This window comes from Auxenochlorella protothecoides (assembly GCF_000733215.1).
Source record: "Auxenochlorella protothecoides strain 0710 unplaced genomic scaffold scaffold6, whole genome shotgun sequence".
Taxonomy (NCBI): domain Eukaryota; kingdom Viridiplantae; phylum Chlorophyta; class Trebouxiophyceae; order Chlorellales; family Chlorellaceae; genus Auxenochlorella; species Auxenochlorella protothecoides.
Window position 1 is genome coordinate 1750 of NW_011934399.1, and position 19350 is coordinate 21099.

General features: G+C 68.2%; 7 protein-coding genes across 7 annotated transcripts in view; 4 read left to right on the plus strand and 3 right to left on the minus strand.

Moving 5' to 3' along the window:
- Positions 1-1866: 1866 nt before the first annotated feature.
- Positions 1867-2382, minus strand: F751_5150 (hypothetical protein; the record flags this gene model as incomplete). The annotated part of the gene is made up of 2 exons (XM_011402749.1): positions 1867-1871; positions 1980-2382. 2 exons carry the CDS (start codon positions 2380-2382, stop codon positions 1867-1869), a joined length of 408 nt encoding a protein of 135 aa, XP_011401051.1.
- A 2407-nt stretch (positions 2383-4789) lies between these two features.
- Positions 4790-5880, minus strand: F751_5151 (hypothetical protein; the record flags this gene model as incomplete). Its single annotated transcript, XM_011402750.1, has 4 exons — positions 4790-4926; positions 5119-5482; positions 5608-5707; positions 5804-5880. The coding sequence occupies 4 exons, from the start codon at positions 5878-5880 to the stop codon at positions 4790-4792; spliced, it is 678 nt and encodes a 225-aa protein (XP_011401052.1).
- Positions 5881-6386: 506 nt separating this feature from the next.
- F751_5152 (Polyphosphoinositide phosphatase) lies at positions 6387-10405 on the plus strand (the record flags this gene model as incomplete). The annotated part of the gene is made up of 9 exons (XM_011402751.1): positions 6387-6493; positions 6609-6687; positions 6859-7056; positions 7255-7839; positions 8008-8112; positions 8267-8410; positions 8575-8985; positions 9199-9726; positions 9902-10405. 9 exons carry the CDS (start codon positions 6387-6389, stop codon positions 10403-10405), a joined length of 2661 nt encoding a protein of 886 aa, XP_011401053.1.
- Positions 10406-10599: 194 nt separating this feature from the next.
- F751_5153 (Acyl-protein thioesterase 1) lies at positions 10600-12009 on the minus strand (the record flags this gene model as incomplete). The annotated part of the gene is made up of 5 exons (XM_011402752.1): positions 10600-10706; positions 10895-11003; positions 11157-11452; positions 11612-11734; positions 11922-12009. The coding sequence occupies 5 exons, from the start codon at positions 12007-12009 to the stop codon at positions 10600-10602; spliced, it is 723 nt and encodes a 240-aa protein (XP_011401054.1).
- Positions 12010-12442: 433 nt separating this feature from the next.
- On the plus strand, positions 12443-14742 carry F751_5154 (hypothetical protein; the record flags this gene model as incomplete). Its single annotated transcript, XM_011402753.1, has 5 exons — positions 12443-12498; positions 12603-13173; positions 13546-13786; positions 14026-14205; positions 14501-14742. 5 exons carry the CDS (start codon positions 12443-12445, stop codon positions 14740-14742), a joined length of 1290 nt encoding a protein of 429 aa, XP_011401055.1.
- A 493-nt stretch (positions 14743-15235) lies between these two features.
- F751_5155 (Uncharacterized protein C3orf26-like protein) lies at positions 15236-16657 on the plus strand (the record flags this gene model as incomplete). Its single annotated transcript, XM_011402754.1, has 4 exons — positions 15236-15338; positions 15471-15907; positions 16171-16361; positions 16525-16657. The coding sequence occupies 4 exons, from the start codon at positions 15236-15238 to the stop codon at positions 16655-16657; spliced, it is 864 nt and encodes a 287-aa protein (XP_011401056.1).
- A 430-nt stretch (positions 16658-17087) lies between these two features.
- The window catches only part of F751_5156 (Pentatricopeptide repeat-containing protein, chloroplastic), a gene marked incomplete at both ends in the record, with an annotated part of 4067 nt that continues 1804 nt past the window's right edge, over positions 17088-19350 (plus strand). The window contains 5 exons of the mRNA XM_011402755.1: positions 17088-17429; positions 17715-17804; positions 18106-18519; positions 18670-18958; positions 19204-19271. Of these exons, the coding sequence (XP_011401057.1) occupies positions 17088-17429; positions 17715-17804; positions 18106-18519; positions 18670-18958; positions 19204-19271 (1203 nt within the window). The remainder of the gene's footprint in view (positions 17430-17714; positions 17805-18105; positions 18520-18669; positions 18959-19203; positions 19272-19350) is intronic.

Below are 19350 nucleotides of genomic sequence, written 5' to 3' on the forward strand. Positions count from 1 at the left end.
ATACGAAGTTATTACGGAAAGGGGAAGGTGGCGGGGGGTTGGGTGGAGGCGGGGCCGTCAGGCTGAGAGGCGTTCTCGACTGCAGATCCTCCAGCTGGCATGGTTGTCCCATGTATTTGCCATGGCAGATGATGCCGCTGCCTGTGTTATGGTCGCCAATGTTGTTGAATCCATTATTGTCGTCCCCTGCAGAGGTGGAGGTGGTGTCAGGTGACGGTTTGGGGCGGCGCACAAGTGTACTGCACCGCCGCCCACACGACCGGCGCCTACCCAGGTTGTTGTCCCCCCTGTTGTGGTTGCCAATGTTGTCATGGCCCAGATTGTAGTTGCCGGCGTTGCCATTCGCGTCCTTGTAGCACGACCACATGCCCTCTGGCACACACTCAGCGATCGCGACAAAAAAACAGTGTGGCACTTTGTGAGGGTTGCAGATCTCGTAGGTTCTTGGGTTGATGGTGCTGATGGAGAAGGCTGGAAAGGGGTACGAGCCATTCATGGCCGAAATCGTCATCAGGGAGTTGCGTCCATAGCCCATGAGCCTGCAAAGCCGGCAGAGTGCATTCATCAGTGATCCTTGTGGGAACCGCCATGCATACTGCCTCAGAGCTGCCTCAGCATGAAAATTTGGTCAGTCAGGACGGTGCCGCGCGGTTTGCGCCAAGCTCTGCCCACCCCTCCTCACTCGCAGTAGGCCGTCCGGCTGTCAGCCGCCACCAAATAGATTGCGTCCCCGAACCTGGGAAGGGGGAAGGGGGGGGGTCCCTCAATTTATGTTGAGGCCCTCCAAGCTGCGTGGCACACGTTCATACGGTGCACACATCCATAATCGGCCCCTTCCTCCCTTTGCACGGTCTTACTCAATGATGGGCAAGGAAATGATGCTGATGGCGGGGGAGCAGCTCTGTCCGGGCGGCGGGGAAGGGGGGGGGGAGGGGGGAGGCAGTGGTGGTGGCGGGGGGGGGTTCGGAGGTGGGGGGGTGGGAGGGGGTGGAGAGGGTGGAGGGGTTCCAGGTATGTAGACTGTCTCAGATGTTCTGAGGTACTCGACCTGACATGGAGAATCTGCGGCCCAGTTATTGCAGACGATGTGGCTTCCTGTGTTATTGTTGCCAATGTTGAAATTGCCAGTGTTGCCATTCCCTGCAGTATGGTGTAGACCAGGGGACCCTGTGGATTGTTATGCAGTGCCAGGCATTCTTTGTGGGGAAACGACCGTCCAATGCAAACCTACCGTAGTTGTAGTCGCCGATGTTTTTGTTTCCGGTGTTGTAAAAGCCATCGTCGGCGGTGCCCAAGTTATGATGAAGCAGTGTTTCAAAGCAGTAGTCCATCCCTTCCGGGTAGCAGATAACCAACTTCACATAGTCGCAGGGGCCATCGGGTGTGGGCGTGCAGAGCCCTTGAGTGGCTGGGTTGATTGTGCCGATGGTGAACCCGGTGAATGGGTCCCCAATAGACATTGTAGCGGTGAATTCAGCCCACTTGCCGCCGTATCCCCTCAATCTGCGGATTGGAAGAGATCCAGGAAGTGTGCCTGTGAACCAGGCCCCTCGGCACTTGGACAAGCAAGCAGCCCCGGGTTTCATCGACCGCCAGAACCTCTCTGGCCAGCATCTGCAGAGTCCATGCGACCTCGGCTCACCGGCAGTAAGCCTCAGACCTTCCAGAGCCGAGCAGGTACAGCTTGCCGTTGTAACTGGGGAGGGACAAGAGAGTGAGACTCGTGCTCAGCGAGTCGTAAATTGAGACTTCGAGCATCAAGCTTGGCCTAGCACCCGAATGCTGATAAGCAAGCAATACGATTTTCTGGCTTGGACGGCTCACTCGAGGGTGGGAAGGCCGTAGAAACCAATGCTCGGGTCGCAGTCAGCCTGCGAGGGTGCAGGGCTCCTGATTCTATCTCAACACCGTGGGAGTCGTGTCAGCTGAGATTTGAGAAGCCTCCGCCATTCACGCGAGGCAGCACACTGTCACCCCACCTGTGCGTCTCGCACGCATGCGCCAGCGAGAAGCACGCCAAGGAGGAATGTCGCGAATCTCCTCCAGCATCCCATGTCTGGCAAAGCCAGGGCAGAGAACACTCAGTGTCAAGACTGTACAACCACTCCAAGGGAGTACAGACTGGTCTTGAAAGGATACCGAGTTTGGGATGTACGTGGCAGCCTTCCTCTTGCCCGCACTCCGGGCCGATAGCGACCCGGAGGCCGAAACGAGCAGTCCGGAGGCCCGGAGGTGTCCATCAGTGTCCCGGGCCCTGACCGGCACGCGGGCCCTCGCAAAAGGGCGATATCCCTTCCGAGCACACCAGGCAGCGCAGAGCCCCCTGGGCGGTTTGCGCCTCCCAAGCTCGCCGGAGGACGGGCGGCACCCGGAGCATGGCATCGGGGCCAGGCAGGTCCCCGCGCTGCCCCTGGTTCCCACCGGCCGTCCATGGGTTACAGCATGTGGAGAGGGCTGTGGCCCCTCACGCTTCGGTGTGCCTCCCCGCCTCGACCTCACGCAGCCCCCGAATCTCGCCGCAGACGCTCCACCACCTGCGCGCGCTTCTGCGCCAACCGGCCGAGGAGGCGCTCGCCTCGAGCCCCGCCCGCGCCGGGCGCCGGCGGCCCCTCCTCCGCATCCCTGCGGTCGCCTGGCACGGGCACATCATCGGCCCCTGCTCCTCCCTCCGCTCCCCCGCCCTCCTCCGGCCCGGCCCCCGGCGGGCCCGTGCCTTCCTCGCCCCGCGCCGCGTCGCCGCGGCCTGCCCCCGGCGGCCCCAGGCCCGGCAGGCACGCATCCACGCCTGGGTCCTCTAGCCCCAGCAGGCCAGGCAGCAGGATGTCCCCACCGCCTGCGCAGGAGGGTGGAGGGGCAGTGGGCGGTGCGCAGGCGGACAGGGCCAGCCGTGCGGCGCGAGGTTTCCCGGGACGAAACATTCCGGCGAGGTGTGCCCGCCTCGGGCGGGGCAGGGGTGGCGCGGCGCTGGTGCGCCCGCAACTAAGCTGCTCCAACCCCGCAGGCGTGGCTCCCCGGACCCCGGCTTTCCCACTCAGCCCCCAGTGCAGGTCCCCCTGCGCCAGGCCCCTCTCCCGTCTGGTCCCAGTCCCGCCGGCGGACGGCCTCACCCGGGAAGACAATGTTCCTGGTGAAGGCCATGCGCACGCGCTGCTCGATGAGGGAGCTGACGCGCGCGACGTGCGCGCTGTACTTGAGCAGGCGGCTGCCGAGCTGGGGCGTGGCGGTGACCACCAGGCGCGGCGGCGCCAGGAAGGAGTAGAACAGGCGGTTGCCCGGGGCGGGGGGGAGTCCAGGCCACCATGCGCCCCTCCAGCTCCGAGAAGGTCAGGCGCAGGCGCAGCGGCACGCGCCCGATGCCATCCGCCGCCGACTCGGCCAGGCCGCGCAGCGTCCTGGCCGCCGACCGGCGCAGGCCGCCCAGCCGCGCTCGCGGCGGGCGCGGCGAGGGCGGCTCGTCCCCGGGGGGGCACGGGCCCGCCGACCCCGGGCCCGCCGCGCCACCCAGGCCCGGCCCCACGCTCAAACCCCCCGCGCCCCCCGGCCCCGCCTCCCAGCGCGCCAGGGTCGCGTCCAGGCGGCCCCAGGCCGCCGCGTCCCGCAGCTCCAGCTTGGCCTCCAGCACGACGGCAAAGGCGCCTGCGTAGCGCACGTCGAAGGCCAGCTGCGGCCAGAGCGCGCCGGGGTGGGGGCAGGGCAGGGAGGCTGCGCGCGAGACCGTTGGCACGCTGGACCCAGGGTCCACCTCCAGCAGTCGCAGCTCCTGCACCACGTCGGCGGTCTGCAGCCGGCTGAGCTGGCGCTGGATGCGGCGGAAGAGCGCTTCGCGCGCCGCGCCGCCGCGCAGCGCGTCGAAGCCCGCCCGCACCAGCAGCAGGTTCAGGGCGTGGTCCAGGGGCAGCGGCGGCGTGGGGCCAGGGCCGGGCGGCGCGGCGGCCGGCGCCGGACCCCCCCACGCCGCCTCGGGCGAGCCCGCGCCAGGGCCGGGCTCGACGCCGCCCGCGCCGCGCACGGGCTTGGCTGGGGAAGAGGCCGGCGTGAGGAAGGGCGGGTCGCCGCCGTCCGGCGAAGACTCGCCTGGCGACGGCCCGCCCGCCGCCGGGCAGGGCTGCATGCAGATCTCCACGGGCATGCTGGCCACCGACTGGCCCGCCGCCGCGGCCGCCGCGCGGCGCGCGGTGGCGGGCGGCAGCGGCACCCGGCTGCTCTGCATCCACTTGCGGTCCCAGAAGCGCTCTATGGAGTCCTCCTCGCCTGTGGTCGAGGCGGAGGAGGGTGCGCTGGCGAGGGGGGCACGCGCGGCGGGGACGGGGGCCCCGGCCGCCGCGGGGCCCGTCGCCAGGTCCGGCGGCGCCCCATTCGGGCCGGTGCGCCGACCGCGCCGGCGGCCGGGATGGAGCCGGCGGCCCGCTCCCGCCCGCGACGCCCGCGGAAGGCGGCGGCGGTGGCGGCGACCAGGCGGCGCCACTGGCTCCCCACCCGCGCCGACCCAGGGGGCGGCGGGTCGGGGGGTCCCGCCGCGTCGCAGGCCAGGGCAAAGGGCAGCAGGGCCTGCCGGGACATGGCCTCGCAGTACCGCTGGTACTGCACCTCGATCGAACGCAGGCGCTCGCACCCCTCACACCACCATTGCAGGGCGTGCAGCCAGCCCTGCTTCGACGCGGGGTCGCCTGGGGCCAGCGGTGGGAAGGGTGCCGGGGATCGACTCTGATGGACGGGGCGCGGCTTTCGGGACGAGAGCAATGAGTGTGGAGCGGAGGAGGTTGCAGCGCCCTTCCCCGTCCCCCACCCCCTACCACCCCGACTCACAGGCAAAGAGGAAGAAGGCCTGCTCCCCGGCAAACAGGGGCCACTCGGCATGCGTTATCAGCAGGGGACCCCGCCGAATGTACTCAGAGCGGCCATTCAGCCCATCCCTGACCAGCTCGACTGTGCACGGGGCGGAGGAATGGCTTGCGTGCGGTCAAGGCCGGGGGAGGCTGGGCCCAGGGCAGGCGGCTGTCGTGTGGCTGCAGCTCAGCATCATGTGGGGGCCCGCGGACCAACCACCCTGCACCCACCCCGGGCCCCCTCCCTGCACAGTGGCTGTGCATCCTCCCCGCCCCCCGGCCTTGTCCGCACCCGAGCACCCCTCCAGGGGAATGCCGACTTTGGTGGGCGGCACGCCGTCCACGCCCCCGCGCGTCAGCACCAGCGTGCCCTGGTCGAGCACCGCATCCCAGGGGGCCAGGCTGGGCTCGGTGACGGGAGAGGGCGGCCACTTGACCACGGTGGCGTCGCGCCGCCAGGTGGAGAGGGGGGCCAGGTACACCGGGCCGGCAAACCAGCCCCGCACTGGGGTCGTGTGCGGCGGCCGGCCCTGGCACGCCCCAGGGTCCGGCGGCGGCGGCATGGCGTGGGCCTCCGGAGCGGGGTCCTGTCTGCCCGGGCTCGCCTCCGGCCCGTTCAAGCTGCCGACGTGCGTGAAGGCCAGGAAGAGAGCGACCTGGTCGGCGGATGGTGGGGAAGCTCGGAAGGATGCGGGTCGGGCGAGCAGGGACGGCCCCGGGCCAGCGAAGGGCGCCCGCCCGCGCTCGCAGCATGCAGCGCACCGCACTCCCACCGGCTCACCGTGCCCGCCACGGTGGCTGCACACCCCAGCACGGCCCCGAGGAGCAGGACGCCGAGGATGGGGAGCCATGCCTGTAGCGCCCAGGCTGAAGCAGCCACCCTGCAGCCAGGGACCCAGTGGGGGGAGGCAGGGATCAAGGGGTCAAGGGCAGGCCAAAGGGCTCCACTAGAGCATCCTCCACGAAACACCACTCACCCTGCTGCCAGGGAAACATGGGTCCACGGCCAGGCGTGGGAGGGGCCCCACTGCGGGACCCTTTCACGCAGAGTCATGGGTCCCGGCGCGGTTTGTGAGGGGAGGGGTGACCCAAAGCAAAAGAATCAGCTGTAAAACTGCCCATGGTGCGGGTCAGCAGCACGAAGCGAAGCCTGATCGGTCGGGAGCATGGCTGCGAGGCCTTGGATCACTCCAGGGGGCCATGAACTGGCGCACCCAATCGACCGTCGGACGCTTCTCAGACACTGGATCCAGGCGTGCGTTATTCTATGTTTGCCATGCAGACCATTCCCTGGCGGGTGCAGGGAAACCCTGGGCCCCTACATGGATCCTCTTCGCCATGTGCGGGCCGAGCTTGCGCCAGCTCAGCACCAGCAGGGAATCTGTCCCTCTCTGGCCCGTCGGCAGCACTTCTTTTCTTTCGTGTGATCTTTCTCATGTACTGAAGCATACTCCTGTCGATCCACAGAGCAGCGCCTCAACCGGCCAGAGACAGGCCATGGATCACTCGCGCCTCTCCTTCACCATGAGAGCTTGTGGGGATGCTCTCCGGTGAGGCAGCATGCCGCGGGATCCCTTCTTACCCGCGCTCGATCGGCCCAGCTCCGTGGTGGTTGCACGCAACCGCGCTCGCAACCAGTGGCGACTGGTGCTGACCACCCCGGCCAGGTGGGGGGGTCTGGATCGGTACCCCTTGGGCCTTTATATATTGCTGGGACCCTGTGCTCATGTGAAATGCATCATTAACCAACTGCACACATCACACCATGTATCGCTTGCGCAGTCCCCAGACCGAGGTCGTGGTCATCGATGACGCCAGTGGGCTGCTCCTGTGCCAGCCCGGCCCAGGCTTCCCCTCAGAGGTTTGTGCAGGCTAAAGGGCGCTGTGGGTTTCCTGTCTTCTCTGCCCTGTAAGGTAGCAGAGCAGCACGAGGGAGGCCCGAATGAGCACAGCTTGGGTTGCAGCACCCCACTCCTGGCACCTCCATCTGACTGATCCCTCCTCCCCCCCTCCCCTCCACGCCATCGTCCAGCTGGCGGCGCTGTCCTCCCTGCACGCGCTCGGGTACGAGGCCGAGCACCGGGGTGACGCCCTGCTGGGCTACGTCGCAACACGGTGCGTTGCCGGCGTGCTGCTGGCGACGAGGACGCGGGAGAAGGGGGTGCTGCCTGGCGGGCATGCGCTGCTCACACTCACGGAGAGCGCCTGGCTCCTCCTGCCCCTGTCGCAGGTTGAAGGATGGGGGTCCTGGTTGTGCGCGTGTATGTGTGGTTGTGGGGGTTGGGGGGGCTGGAGGGGGCCTGGGGTGGTGAGGAGCCGAGGAGTGCTTTCTGTGGTGCAGGGCGCATGCATCCAGGCTACATGCCACCGGGGGTTTGACCCCCCCCATATTCATCCTTTCCCATCCCCCCCACACACAAATTCTTAGGCCGGTCCGGGGGGCCTGGAGGTGGCCAGCCCCGCGGAGCAGGAGTTCTGGCGCCTGCTCCAGCAGGTGACGCTGGACGGCGCGCACTACTTCTGCTGGACGGCGGACCTGTCGCGCCCCTTCCCCTCCCCCCGCCCTGCCGCCGACCCCGCCCCCGAGTTCGTGTGGAACCGGTGGCTGTCGGCGCCGCTGGCGCGCGCCGGGCTGCCGGGGCGCTGCCCGGTGCTGCTCCAGGGCGCGGCCGAGGTCAGCCTGCACGCCGGGGTCGGCGCCGCGCCGCCCTTCGCCCTGGCGCTCGTGTCCCGGCGCAGCCGGCGCCACCCGGGCACGCGCTACCTGGCGCGCGGCCTGAACGAGGCCGCCGGGCCTGGGAATGAGATCGAGTGCGAGCTGGTTGCCTGGACGCTGGCACGCGGGGCCGCGGGCGGGCGCGCAGGCGTGCGCTGGGCCTGCTGCGTCTGGCGCCGCGGCACGGTGCCCATCTGGTGGGGCGTCAGCCTGGCCTCCCTGCAGAAAGGCCTGGCGGCGGAGGTGTACGTGCGCGAGCGCGACCCCTACCGCGGCAGCGCCGCCTACTTCAGGGGGGTGCAGCGTGCCTGGGCGCGCTACGAGGCCGGGCAGACGGCGGCTGGGGCGGGCGGAAGCGTGCGAGCTGGGCAGGCGGTGGCTGAGGAGGGGAGCGCGTCAGGCATGCAGGCGGCTGGCGGGCAGGGAGGCGGGGGGGCCACGCCCGCAAACCCCGCTGCGTCAGAGGATGCAGCAGAGGAGGGCCTGCACGTCCCCGTCACCTGTGTCAACCTGCTGCACTGCAACCCGGCCAAGGCCTCCGAGCTCATGCTGTCCTCGCACTTCCAGGAGGTGGGGCGTGTGTGGGCTGGCAGCAGGGGGGCCTCAAACAGGATGCGATGTCTGGATGCTGGGGCTGCCAGGCACTTTCGTCGGGGTGGGCCCACCCCCACAAGCTGTTTTGCGACACCCAATGCCCTGCCCACCGACCCCAACCCCCCAGCAGAGCATGAGGCATGTGCGCCGCATCCTCCCTCCCGGTGCTCCCATCCGGGTCGTGAACTTCGACTGGCACGGCAACATCGGGAGGCTGGGCGAGGAGAAGGGGGTGGAGGGCTTCTGGTCCTTCATGGAGCCCTTTGTCAAGCAGGTGGGCCCGGGGAAGGGTCCCCTGGTGTTGGCTGTGTTGCATTTGGCTGTGGACCAAGGTTTGACATGGAGGTGGAGTGGAGGGGCCTGCATCGCAGCCTTGCCATGGTCGAGCCCGACCCTTGGTCATCCATGTCGAACCTGCCTCCATTGCTCCCTGTGCAGACGGGGTTCTCGCACGGCACCCTGCACGATGGCGGCGCAGTGGGAGAAGGCAGGGAGCGCGACGGCATCACGACCAGCCTGGGCCCCGCCCGCCGCACCCCCTGGGCCGGTGGCTGGGTGGCTGAGTGGGAGGCGCGCCAGGCGGGCGTCCTGCGCTACAACTGTGCGGACAGCCTGGACCGGACCAACGCCGCGACGTGCTTCGCCACGCTGCCGGTGCTCCAGGACGCACTGCGCACGCTGGGCGTCGACCTGTGCGTCGGGCCGGGGCGGGATGCGGGGGGCGCCGCGCGCTCGGGGGTGGAGGAGGGCGGCGCCGTGCGGCCAGACGCGGGCGCCCTGGGTTCCCTGCCGCCGCCGCTTGTCGCAGGCCGTCCAGCGTCTACGGAGCAGGTTCCCCCTGTGAGTCTCGTGAGGGCCAGGATGCAGTGCCAGCCAGCTGCACGCATGGCTATTCTCCGCCCGACCCAGCCATCCGACAGGCGCCACTTGCCACCCAATCTCCACGTTTTGTTTTTGCATGCCATTGGCCTCTCTCGGGCAGTGCAGCAGCCAGGTGTTCCAAACGGCCTGGCAATCTCGATCCCCATCCCACCCCTCCTCCCCTTCCCTCCTGCTCGCCAGGGGTGGGAGGTGCGATGGCACGGCGGCCGGCCCCTCTACTTCGACCACGCCAACCGCAGGACGCAGTGGGAGGCGCCCAGCTGGCCAGAGGAGCCGGATGCGCGCCCCGCGCAGGCGGCGAGCGGCCCGGCAGCCGCTCCCGACCCCGGGACGGGTGGCAGCCCCGCGCGGGTCGAAGTCCCCCCACCCGGCGCCACGGCCGTCGCCCTGGCACAGCTCTCCCTGCGGCAGGGGCGGGAGGACGGGGCGCCAGACCCAGCCCCGCGGCCGGGACCCGCGCCCAGAGAAGACTCGGGGCACGTGCGGCCGGGGGCGGGGCCGCTCGGCTCCCCCGGCCCCACCCCCCCGCAGGGGCCCCAGCCTTGGGCCTTCTTCGGCCTGCGGGGCATGGCCGAGGTGCGGGCCCGCCTGCGCCGCCCCGTGGTTGCCGACTTCGTGGAGGCCTTTCGAGTGCACGGCGACATCAACTCCTTCCTCTACACCGGCTCCCCGGCCATGCACTCCCACGTGCTGGGCCTGGTCCTCCAGGTGCCGGCAGGCTCAGTTGGCTCAGGGGTGGGAGGGAGGGAATCAATGCATGCGCACGCCTTGCCCCCCCTCCCCCGAGACCGCAGAAGCGTCATTGTGGGGTGGGCTTCTTGAGATGCCGGTGCATGGGAGCGCACCCCCTCCCAACCACGCACCCCCTCTCCTCACCTCGCAGAACTCGAGCCGGACGTACAGCGCCGCCAGCGGCGTCGGCAAGCTGCAGAACATCCGCGTGGCGCTGCAGCGCCGCTGGAACAACACCGTCAGCGACGGCGCGCGCCAGCAGGCGCTGGAGCTGTTCCTGGGCGTGAAGCTGGACAGCAGCTGCCCGGGGCTGGATCTGGTTTACGGGCCGGAGGAGTGGGCGGAGCCGGAGCTGCGAGACCCGGAGGGGCCGACCGTGGACGGGGCGGGGCCGGGCGCCGGGCCGGCGCCGGCAGGGGATGCGGAGGCCGCCGCGCTGCCGCCGCCGCCCTTTCCTCACCATGCCGACCTGGCGTCCCTGGCCAGCCCCGGGCAGGCCCCGCCGGCGAGGCAGGGGCCGGCCCTCGGCGCCGACGGCACCGCGGGGGACCCGCTGGGCGCCTCGCCGGGCGCCACGCTGGTGACCAACGGCGTGACGGCGCCGTCGGACGCACAGGCGCAGCAGGCTGCTGCGGAGCTGGACCTGCTGCTCTGAGGTGCCCTCGGCGGGCTGGGGTGCAGGCGGGACGCCGGAAGCGGCTTTGCGACTGTTCACCCCAGGAGCGGTGCCCTGTCTGCCCGGCTCAGGATACCGTTCGTCATCTGCTCGCCCTTGACCCTCCTGTGTCTGTTGCGAACAGCACCGTCCCTGTCCCGGCTTTTTGCTGGCGTTGCTTTTATACACACTCGTCAGACGGGGAGGGCACGTAGCAGGAAGGCTCGCAGATCGTGCATCTCCTCCGTGCAGCGTTCGTGGGCGAGGCCGGGATACGTCTTGAACTCCAGGTCCTTGGCCCCTGTGGGGGCCGGGGTTTGACATGTCAGCGGCTGTCAACAGGCACTCGTCTTGCCCATGAGGACATGGCGGTGCAAGCATGTGCTCGCTACTCCCCAAAGCCCCACTTTCAGAGTCGGGAGCACTGTTTGCAATGGATTGCACGCCATCCAAGCCAGGACCAAGCCTCGCACGGCAACCACACCGCACCAGCTCTCAGCAGCACATCGCGGGTCTCCTCTCCAGTTGCATAGGGAACCAGGTCGTCAGCGTCGCCATGGGCCAGAAAGATGGGGCGAGCCAGGGCTGCCGGGGTCGCCTGGCAAGGAGGTTGGGGGAATGGGCTGGTGTTGCTGTTCCTTGAGCACCCCCAAAGGGTTCACACCCGCCATGCATGGATGAGGAAAAGGGGCTCATGAGCCTGTCATCGGACCCCATGCCTCCTCCCAGGGGACGCAACCCCTACCGTCACCTTGCAACCCGCCATCAGGCCCCTCACCTCCAGGTCCTGGGGGGCCAGCCAGGTGGAGAGCCCCGCCACCCCCGCCAGTGTGGGCTTGTAGGTTGCAAAGGTCTTCAGGACCAGGCGCCCGGCCTGGCTGAAGCCGACCAGGGCGATGCGGTGCTCCGGGATGCCGGCCGCAACCTCGTCGTCGATCAGGCCCCGCAGGTATGCCTCTGCCTCCCTCAGGCCCTCGGGGTCGAATTCCTTGCCATCCATGGCCTCCCTGAACTTTGCAGCACCCACTCCATCTAGGTCGTACCAGCCTGGGGAGGGAGCCGGCGGAGGGAGTATTCACAGGGAGGGCTGGGCTCGGGTGTGGGGCGCCTTGCGTATGCTGTCAAGCATTCGGAACACGGCAGTCAAGGCCCTGCATGGCTGCGACCCTGGGCAGGGACACTCACACACCGACCTAGACAGTGTACCTCTGTATGTCTTGCCGGAGCCTTCTCCAAGGTCGAGTGTGATGGGGCGGAGGGGTGCATTTGGAGCAATCAGCTTGATGTGTGGGACCTCAAACTCGGGGAGGCGTTGGACCCAGTCCTCCGCTGCATGGTTGGCGGGGTTTTGAGTGTACTTCAGATTAGGATTGTGCAATGGTGAAGTTACAAACATCGTGCCAGACATGAGACTTGTATTGAGCGGGAGTTGAGCCCGGTGCATCTCCATGCCCCCATCGGCCCCAATACCCCGGTCCAGATCCCGCTTCAGATTCGTACAACGCTTCGAACCCACCAGATCCGGTGAGCCCATGCAGCAAGATGACAGTGGCGGTGTGCTGTTCCCGTGACTCGTGCACGATTGTGGGACCGTATTCCAGCATTGTGAGGTTTGATTGGGTCGCAGTGTTGGGTATGACGCGGTGACGATGACTCTCGTTTCGGAGTTCGCCTTTCAGAGCCAAGGTATGTCAAATTCAATTTGTCGAAGGACCTGCAGAGATTATCAATGCGGAGGAGAAGAATAGGGTTGCGATGGGAATTGCAACCTGATGCGTGATCAACCGGTGCGTCGCTGCGTTGCTCAGCCCACACACACTTTACATAATTTTCATCATCATCATCGCCAGGGCGCGCATTCGGGGGGGGGATGCCTTGCCCTCTAGAGCTGTGATCGCACGATTCGATCGCGGTGCATGATCTTGCCTCACGGGGAAGTTCCACCGGATAAGATTATATGAAAGTGGTTTCGAGTTCTGAGATGTGCTGCAGCATGTAGAGCAGTCGGCAGACCCCACCAAAGCCGGGACAGGACGCATGAGCTCGTTCTGGGAGGCTTGGCAACCGCGGCCCGCCGATTTGGAGGCTCTGAGGTACGGAGAGTGATATCTACATGTCATGAGCGCTGGAACTCTGGCCAAGCTGTCAGTACCCGATGCCACCCTCCTCCCACAGCGCCATCCCAATCTTCCCCCAGGACCTCGAATCCCCACCTGCCCTTCCCTGCCACGTCCCCTCTCCTGATCCTCCCGGGATCCCCCGTCACCCCCCTGCGCCTTCCCCTCTTCGGAGCCACCTGCACCTCCACTGCCGGTGTGCTCGCGCCCGACCAGCCCCTGCCGGACGCAGCAGCTGCGGAGGACGTGTGCCTTTTCGTGGGCGGCCCCGTCTGGGCGCTGGCCTGGTGCCCCCACTCGCTGCCGCATGGAAAGCATGCCCCCGGCGCCGCGCACGAGGCCGCCGTGGACTTCCTGGCCCTGGCCTGCCACCCCCCCGGCCAGCCCCGGCACACCATCGGCGCGCCGGCCTCCGGCCCCGCTGCCGTCCAGGTCTGGGCCCTGCCCCGTCCCGGGGCGCGGGGTGGCAAGGACACCCCCCTCCCGCCCTCCCTCCATTGCATCCTGCCGCACGACGGCGGCGTGACCTGGGGCCTGGTGTGGTGCCCCGACCCAGGGGCCTGCCTGCTTGACGCTGATCCGGGGTCCGAGCCTGGCGCTCCAGGGCGGCTGGGCCTGCTGGCGGCCTGTCAGGGCGACGGGCTGGTGGCCGTGCACGCCGTCCCCGCCCGTCCGGGCCCCGGGCCCGGCCCCGTCGCCGCGCGCGCGCGCGTGGCCTGCCTGAACGTCGCCGCGCTGGGCACGCTGCCCTCCTGCCTGGACTGGGCGCCGGCCGCGCCGCACGACACCCTCCTCATCGGCTGCTGGGACGGCTCGGCCCTGCTGCTCAAGCTCGCGCCGAGTGCGCTGGGGGCCGACGGCAGGAGTGGGCCCTCCGCCGGGGCGGGGGGCCTGCGGCCGCTGGCGCGCTACGCCGCGGACGCCCTGCCCCTGCGCGGCGTGTCCTTCTTTCCGCCCGGTGAGAACGACGATGCCGGCGCCCCCGACCCCGCCGCGCGGCACACCTTCGCGGCGGCGGGCCAGGGCGGCGCGCTGACGGTCTGGGACGCGCGCGACCCGCTGGGCCCGGCCTACGCCCAGCTGCTGACCAGCGGCTGCCTGCTCGGCCTGGCCTGGACGGCGGACCCGCGCGGCCTGCTGGTCGCCTGCGACGACGGCGCCGTGCGCGGCGTGCTCGTCGACGCGCGGGCCCTGGCCCAGAACGCCGCCTGCAACGGCGAGTCTGGGATGAGCGCTTGGTGGTTTTGTGTGTGTGTGTGCATGGGTGGGTGGGTGGGGGTGATCACAGACTGGGGTAGGGGTGAGGTTGTAATGCGGGCACCCTGCAGCCCTTGCCGATGTCGTGTGCGAAAGAACGCAAGGCATCAAGCGATTACAGTATCGACCTTCAGACCTGGGTGAACCAGACCCCTATTCTGATCAACAACCCCCCCCCCCCCCCCTCCCTACACACACACGCACACACACACACAAAAACCACCACAACCCAATCGTCTATCCCAGGCGGCAAGGTGAACAACAGCTTCAGCTGGCGCGGTGCGGGGCAGGGCGCACTGTGGACGCTGTGCGTGGAGCCGCGGCTGCAGCTGGTGGCCTACGGCGGCGAGGACGGCGTGGTGGGCGTCTTTGTGGCCGGCTTCCAGCAGGACAACCGCAAGCGGCCGGCGCACCACCCCGTCGCGGGTGGGCTCGGGAGTGGGGCACTGGAACTGGGTGGGTGAATGCAGAATGCCACAGGCCCTGGTTGCCCAGCGTCGCCCAGGCTGGGTGCACCAGGGTCTGCACACTGTTCTCATGGGGACAGAACAGGCGCAGATGGCATGGAGACCCGCCCTGTGCGCCCATGCAGGAGTGCCCAGGGATGGCTGTGGCTCTTCTTTCCTGGCCAAGCTGTGGTCCATTGCTCGCCGCCCCTCGCCACCCCTCCCCACCAACCCAACCCCAACCCTCCTTTTGCCCCCCGTCCTCCCCGGCCCAGGGTTCCAGTTCAGGGAGGGAGCGCTGCACGTGCTGGACCCAGGCCAGCTGGCGGCCTCGCACGGCCTGTACGCGGGGAAGAGCGTGGAGCGGCTGCCGGCGCTGAAGGGCCGGCCCTTCCCGCCGGAGGCCCAGGCCGTCACGCGCATGGCCTGGCACCCAAACGCCGGGGAGAAATGGGGCAGGCTGGCCACGGGGTGCTGGGCGGGGTTGGTGCGCGTGCAGACCATCTACCGACGCTGAAGCCGGGTGGTGCTTGGCATGAGCAGCCGCAGCAGCAGGATGCTGCTGCGGCACTCGAGCTGGTGCAAGGATGCTTGCAAGGCGCATTTTCCCTGGTCACAGATCACCAGTGCTGGCTATGGTTGCCTCTCTTGATTCGAGATGTGATCTCAAAGCCAAAGATCCTCCCCAGGGTGCGGATTGATCATGATGGGCATGGCTGCTATGAGCCTCCGTGCCGAGGCGCGCGCGCCCGGGTATCGAGAGGGCGTCACCCCGCAGGGACCATGCACGACGAGCTGCATGCATGCATTGCACGCAGAACAGTGGAGCTACAATACATAGGTCGTAATTTCACATCGTTTCCCATGTTTTTACGCTTGCAGCTTTGTTAGGCTGACGTCGTCACGGTGTCTCGGCTGAGAACCCACCACTGCTCTGTGCACGAGGACCGCCTGCCTCCCCCGAGGCCAAGACGGGAGTCCCCTGAGGTTTCGCAAGTCGAGGTTTAGTCATGGCGAAGGCGAGTCTGAAACCCAAGGCGGCATCCAAGGGCAAGGCGAAGGCTCCTTTACCGGCAAAAGCTCCTGCAGCCAAGCAGCCTGCAGGGGTACCAGGTGCGTCGATCATCATGTGCTGGATGGCTCCTTGGGTTTCGGCCATGCCCAAACATGTCGAGGATGTCAGTGCTCCCATTGCGCATGGTGCAACTCCATGCCTTGCCCAATGTCCTCCACTGTACTTTCCAGGTGTGGAGAAGAAGAAGAGCAAGCGGAGGTACCATGGGCCCCCAGCCCCGCGGCAGGAGAAGAAGCCTCGTGGACCCGCCCCGGTCAACCCCCCCGGCTCGAGGCAGGCACGGAAGGCGGAGGAGGAGGCCGCCCAGGCAACCACTGCCACCATCGCGGGCGCCCCTGCCACGCAGCAGGCGGACTGGTTGTGGGACCGATACCGCGCGGAGTCCGGCGCCAGCGAGCTGGAGAGGCAGGGGCTGACGGCGGGGTGCTTTGCGCCGGCCCACCCCTCGGAGTGGCTGGAAGAGAGCCTGGCCAGCCTGCCGGAGCAGGCGGCGTTCCTGGGGAGGGGCGGGCAGCACGTGCCCGTCGGCTCGCCTGCCGTCCTCGTAGTGACGGGGGCGGCCATTCGAGCGGTGTCCCTTATACGGCAAATGCCTGCCGTGAACAAGGTGGGCACTTTCGATTGTCTGGGGTGTGTTGCGGCAGGCTGAAGTCCTTTGGGGAAATCCGGCGGTCTGCACAATCCCTCGCAAGGGATTATTTTCTTGAGGGAGGCTTCGCAGGGACAATGAATTGTTGCGCTCAAGGCCGAGGCAGCATTGTCTGCTGTGCACACTCTGTCTCGGTAGAGCTGAATTGGCTTTGCGGGGAGTGGACGAGGCAGGGGGATCCCTTCACCAGCAACGATCCTCCACACCACCCCATCGTCCAGGCATGCAAGGTTGGCAAGCTCTTTGCCAAGCACTTTAAGCAAGCGGAGCAGGAAGCTGTGTTGTCGAGCACTGTCATGCATGTGGCTGTGGGAACCCCAAACCGCCTCATCAAGCTCATAGAGGCAGGAGCTCTGAAGCTTGGCAGACTACGATATGTGGTGGTGGATGTCGCCATGGATGCCAAAAAGAGGTGCGTTCATATGTGGTTTTGGTGGGGAGGATAGGGAATTGACGATATATATGTCGAAGACAGCTCGGGGGTTGAGGTGACCGTCAACCTGCGGCTGTGGAGCCCTGCATGGGTGCACGGCCCAGCTTCCCGACCCACGATCGGCCCCGTCCTCCCTCCGCAGAACGGTCCTGGACATGGCGGAGACGAAATCTGACTTCTGGACGCTGTTCGCGAGCCATCTGAAACCCAAGTTCGAGTCTGGAGCACAATTTGTGCTGACGAGCTGCAAAGTCGACAAGGATGGGCCCCAGTAACTGACACGCATTTCGTGGAACCCTCACATCGAACCCAAACTTGCGGCAGCTGAATTTGATGAGAGTACAACTATCGATTCGGTGGTCTCACGCTGACGGCCTCACGAGCGGGATGTTCAGTACCATGTCGGGGGAGGATGCCCCAACCCCACATGCTTACGTCACCATCCAGCATGGAGTTGGGAGGGGTGACAATATCCACAACGAACGCGGTGGGTGCATCGTCGCGATCCCGAGAAGGCGATGGGGATGCCAAACACACATCGCAGTCCTTGAGCGTTCTTAGCAAGTACACTGAGCTCCGCACAGATGAAGGTGGTGTGCACGCGCGCACCCGCGTCCCACTCCTGAACCCTGCCCAACGTCGACATCCCATGCGCGACACCAGAGTTTCCCCGGCCAACCCAAGACCTTGAAAGAGCAAGTGTCCATGAAGTCTCAGAGGGCATGCTGGCCAGCGGCCCTGGGCCGCACCGGGAGCAAGGAGGTGCAGGAGGAGGAGGAGGTGACGCCCTCCCGCCCCTCCCGCCGGTTCAGCGGTTGGTGGGGCAGCGACGCCGAGTCCGGTTCCAAGCCCGACGCCGCGTCCAAGCTCGCCCCGCGCACCGTTAGCCTCCTGTCCCAGGGCCTGGACCTGCTGTCCCTGAGGATGGCCTCCAGCGCCCTGCCAACTGATGAGCAGGCCGCGGAGGAGGCCGCCCCCCCGCCCAAGGTGTCCCACGAGCGCAAGCGGAGCTGGTCCATCACGGGAACCCTGGGCCTGGGCCGGAAGGTGGCACCCCAGGCCGCGGCGGATGCGGGCCAGAGCGCCATCGGCGCCGGGATCGCGGCCCCGCCGCCCCCGGCCCCCTCCTCCTCCCTCGCCGACGACTACGACATCGCGGCGGCGGGCAGCGGCAGCGGCCCCACGCTGGACGACTCCAGCGCCGGCAGCTCCCCGATCGCCCTCGTGGCGGGGGCGGGCGGCGCTGCCGCCTCTCCCCGCAAGCACGCCGCCGGCGCGGGCGCTGGCGCCGGCTCGCCCGCGCGCGGGCAGGGCTACCGCCGCCTCTGGCAGTCTATCACCAGCACCAAGAAGGGCGAGGCCTCGCGCATGAGCCGCGCGGGGGGCGAGGTGACTGTGGACGAGCTGGTCCGCGCCGTCAAGGTGTGGCCCGGGGTGGGGAGACTGGATGGGGGAGCGGAAGGGGAGGCACTGTTGCTGAGGCCAAGGATCGATCTGGCGGCTTGTACCTGCCTCGGCCCGTCCCTGCCCGGACTGCACAGGGTGTGACTTTACGACAGCATTCCGCCGCCCGTGCTGGCTTGCGTATTGCACGCCCTGGATCCCGCCCCCTGCGGCTGCTGTGCCTAAGCTTCGGTGTCTCGACCTCCCACCGCCCCCTTCCTTCGTCTACTCCAACACAACAACCTCCCATCCCCGTCCTTCCCCCCCTTTCCTGCCACAGCGCCTGGGCCCCAAGCAGGGCGTGATGGAGGGCGTGGAGGCGGGGCTGGCCTGCCTGGACTCGCGCGCCGTGGCGGCCCTGCTCAAGGAGCTGGCCAAGGCCGGGGCGGGGCACCGCGCGACGGAGCTGTTCGACGCGCTGCGCGCGCTGCCCCCCGGCGCGCCGTTGGCCCGCCTGGCGGACCTGTACACCTACACCACGGCGGTGAGCCAGTGCGGCGCGGGGCAGCAGCTGCGGCGCGCGCTGGAGCTGGTGGCGGAGATGCGCGCGCGGCGCGTGGCCTGCAACATCCACACCTACTCCGCGCTCATGGGAGTGTGCGTGAAGTGCGGGGAGTGCGACCTGGCCCTGGACGTGTACCGCCAGGCGCTGGACGAGGGGCTGGCCCCCAACGCGGTCACCTTCAACATCCTGGTGGACGTGCACGGGCGCGCGGGGCGCTGGCGCGAGGCCGCCGCCGTGCTGGACGCGTTCGCCGGCGCGGGGCTGGCCCCGGAGTCACGCACGTACAACGCGGTCATCGCGGTGTGCGCGCGCGCGGGCGCGCCGGACGCCGCCGGCGAGGTGTACGCGCGCATGCTGGCGGCGGGGGCCGCGCCCAGCTCGACCACCTACACCTCCCTCATCTCCGCCTACGGCAAGGCGGGGCGGGAGGTGGTGGCGCTGGCCGCCGCGCGCGGCATGGCCGCGCACGGCCTGGAGCCCAACGTCATCACCTTCTCCTCCCTGGTCTGCGCGGCGGAGAAGGCGCGGCGCGGGGACCTGGCCCTCGCCGTTGTTGCCGACATGCGCGCGCGCGGGTGCCGTCCCAACGTCGTCACCTACAACGCCCTGCTGGGAGCCTGCTGCCAGGGTGGGTCGGCGTGTGGGTGGTTGGCGCGTGTGCAGTGTGGGGTGGAATGGGGGAGAGGGATGGGATACAGTGAGGTGTGAAGCACGGCTGTCACAGGTCCACATCCGCGTGCGGCTGGGGTGGGCTTGGGGCTGTGCAAGGGGGGGAAGCCACCGCCACTCCCCCCCGCCCCCTTCCTGGGCGGCCGCACCTTCCACCCTCCGTAACTCCCCACCACCCACCACCCCCTCTCCCCTCGTTCCCAGCAAACATGTGGCAGGCGGCGCTGGACGCCTTCACCCAGATGCGCAGCGAGGGCTGCTGGCCCGACGCGGTGTCCTACTCGCTGCTGATCGCGGCGCTGCGCCGCGGCGGCGCCTGGGCCCCCGCCCTGGGCGCCTACGAGGGCATGC